The 3,147-nt window shown below is 48.1% G+C and overlaps 1 protein-coding gene across 2 annotated transcripts in view; it reads right to left on the bottom strand.

The window, feature by feature from the left end:
* SLC20A2 (solute carrier family 20 (phosphate transporter), member 2) overlaps nucleotides 1-3,147 on the bottom strand; it is an 87,652-nt gene that overhangs the window by 68,959 nt on the left and 15,546 nt on the right. For both annotated transcript variants that reach the window (XM_015407734.1, XM_015407735.1), the window contains exon 2: nucleotides 1,536-2,078. In XM_015407734.1, coding sequence (XP_015263220.1) covers nucleotides 1,536-1,824 — 289 coding nt within the window. In that variant the 5' untranslated portion in view covers nucleotides 1,825-2,078. The remainder of the gene's footprint in view (nucleotides 1-1,535; nucleotides 2,079-3,147) is intronic.

Below are 3,147 nucleotides of genomic sequence, written 5' to 3'. Positions count from 1 at the left end.
TCTTTCCCTCCCCCCCTCCCCCATCGCCCACTCTCCTGAGTTTTTTTCCTTCCCGTCTCCTTTCCTAACTGCACTTCCCCTGTGTCCATCCTCTCCTCCGTTGGCCACGTGTGATCCATTTGCTATTGTCTTCTCCTCCCACCTCCTCTGCTGCCACTCAGGCAACTTCTTCCTAGGTCACCAGCTCTGGCTCGGGAAATTCCTGGAGGGGGAGGGGAGTGAGCTCATGTCCTGGGATGCCACATCCTGTAATGTCATGTCGAGGTCAATGGACAGCTCCTCCAACCCCCCCTCCCTTCCTGTGAGGCTTCTTCCTCCCGTCAGAATTCAAATTTAAATATCCCTCCTCATATCACTTCCCTGCTGCCTTTTTCTCCCATCCTTTATCACTTGTAGGGTTCTGTGTGCCCTTTGAACCTAAATATTTGTGTTGGTAAAACTGGCTGCCACCCAATTACATTCCACTCAACCTAAAAAAAAACCCTCTGTCAAAATCTTCTTCAGGTTTTTCTTAGTATTAAAAAAGCCACTTCGAACACCCAAAGGAGGAGATCAGCTAACAGCAGTGCCAGCCCCCTCCCAATCCTCAAACTGTTTCTGTCCTTTACTGTCTTTACAGGCAACAGCAGATCAGTTGCACCTAGTCTCTGATATACCATAAAACGAGTGAAAGTCCTAGAGCCTCTGTACCCTCTGTAGCCACTCTAGGGTTTTTACTTCTCCTAGACTCTGCAGCATGCCATAGAGACCACCCTGAAAAATGTACCCTTTCCTCTGGATGAACTGATCTCTGTAGTCTGGAGATCCCATTGTAATTCTGGGAGAATTCCAGGCCCCTCTTGAGACCCTAGTGTTCCCTCTAAGCTGAGTTAGTGTGAGCCAGCTCACAGTTTTGTAGCCTCCGGCTCACACATATTTTGTCTTAGATCAGGAGGGATGGGGCTCCAGAGCAGACTAATTTATGCCGCAGCCAAATGGCTCACTGAGAACTTTTGCTCACAAGAAGGCTCCATAGTTTAGAGGGAGCATTGCAGAGTGACGACCCTGTTCCTTCCTTCCTCAGTCTTCCAGCCGTGGCGACAGAAGGTGAGGCTGTGGGGCTCCCTCCCTCAGATCCATCTTTCCTCCTCGTACCACAGTTAAGTGTTACATGAGCACAGATCTTAGTCACACCAACCCGCTTCAAACCTCCCCCTCTTGACCAGGTTAAAACTTGTTAAGAGGAAACTGGTTGGCATCAATCAGATCAGACACGGGTGGGTAAGCGGAGGAAGAACACCCCCCCCCCCAGGGCCTGCATCTGACCTCGTCGCTGTGGGTAAGACCTCTTAGCTATGACTGAGCCACCCATGGTGTTCCTTCTGCACCGCCCCACTTGTCCAGAGCTGTGGCAGAACAAGAGCAAGCTTCTCCCTGCTTGAGATAACAAACACAGCTTCACTTCATTTAGCAAAAGTTGGCAGAAGAAACAGGCAGGCATCTGCAGAGGACAAAGGACAGCCCCATGAGTCCTTGTAAAAAACAAGGTCACTTACCAACCATTGCGCTGACTTCTCCTGCCATTAATAAGTCTACCGTGCTGTTGTAGAGATTCACATCGATGATCCCTTTACGAATTGTTTCTCCTACTTTGGCTCCCAGCAACACTGACCCAGTAGTTTCAAAAACAGAAGCCAAAATGCAGGCCTGGCGCAGAGTAACCACCCCAGAACCCACAGCCGTACCAAAAGAATTGGCAACATCGTTTGCTCCAACAGAGAATGCCAAGATAAAAGCAATGATAAACCCCGCAATGACCATCCATAGGTATTCATCCAATGCCATTTTTCCAGGTGCGTTTCTTCTTTGTAAGTATTTAACTATACAAATCAGTAGAGCACAAAAACAGCTTTGGAAAGCGGATTCCTTGTAAACAATGAGTAGTCTCTGGAAAGTGCTGTGTGGTGTTGGAGCATGCAGAAACTGCTAACTGCTGATTTTCAGATTAATGTCAATACTGCTTCTTTGGATGGTTTCTGTCATCAATAAAACCCATTCCATATTTTGCTTCAATAGAATTATGGCTGCGATGCTTCCTCCTGCAACAGAGAAAAATAGTTACAAGAGACAAAATGCAAATTGTTTAAATCCAATACAGGGATCGCACAATGACGTGTGGCGCTGCTGACAGCAAAGCTGTTCAGACAAGATTATAGTGTCCACTTAAAAAGCAGCAGGTTCTGCTTCATTATCCCTCCAAAACATTAGATTGATAAAAGAAGAGTTACCTTGCATTCCCCTAAAACCCTACTGCTACAAAGTTGGCAGAAAGTGGACAGCAACCTATCAGCCTGCCCTGTGCCTAGAAGCATCTGGGATTTTGCTCTCAGGCTGGAAAAGACTGACCTAGAACCAAATACCCTTTTTACAATCATTACCTATGTAATGAGACTGAAGTAATTATGAATACTCATAACACAGCCCTCTCCCTAACGAGAGCCAGTTTGGTGTAGTGGTTAAGAGCTGGTTGATTCCCCCCTCCTCCTCCACATGCAGCCAGCTGGGGGTGACCTTGGGTCAGTTACAAGTTCCTTCAGTGCTGTTCTCTCAAGGGCAGTTCTCAAAAGAGCTCTCTCAGCCCCACCTACCTCACAGGGTGTCTGTTGTAGGGAGGGGGAGGGAAAGGAGACTGTAAGCCGCTCTGACACTTTGAGTGATGGGCAGGGTATAAATCCAATCTCTTTTTCTTCTTCATCATCATCCCAAATGCAACTGATGTCATTTGATTGATTTGCACAGAAGTCAATACATTAAAACAGTGGTTTTCCACCTTTGGGGAGCCAGGATCAACCTATAACCACCCCGCCTGCACAGGGAGCAGCATGGGACCCACTGAGGGGCAAATGAGGGAAAGTCACCTGTAATCAGAATCAAGTGGAGAGAAACAGAAGGGGTGTGTGTGTGTGTGTGTGTGTGTGTACCATGGTGATGAATGAGCCAGCACAGGGAGGCTCAGAGGTCTCCCCTCCTCCTCTTCCTCCTAGGCTGAGCCACCCTGATAGTAAAATATGATTACCATCTCCAGTGCTTGTGGTGTGGATCCCCCCAACCGCACTGCGGGAAGAGGCATGGCTTTTTTGTATGTGGTGCCACCGGGGGGGGGGGGGG

This window comes from Gekko japonicus, unplaced genomic scaffold (genome assembly GCF_001447785.1).
Source record: "Gekko japonicus isolate JY-2015 unplaced genomic scaffold, Gekko_japonicus_V1.1 scaffold2017, whole genome shotgun sequence".
NCBI lineage: Eukaryota > Metazoa > Chordata > Lepidosauria > Squamata > Gekkonidae > Gekko > Gekko japonicus.
Note: the sequence above shows the minus strand (reverse complement) of the source record. Positions and strands in the feature narration are given on the sequence as shown.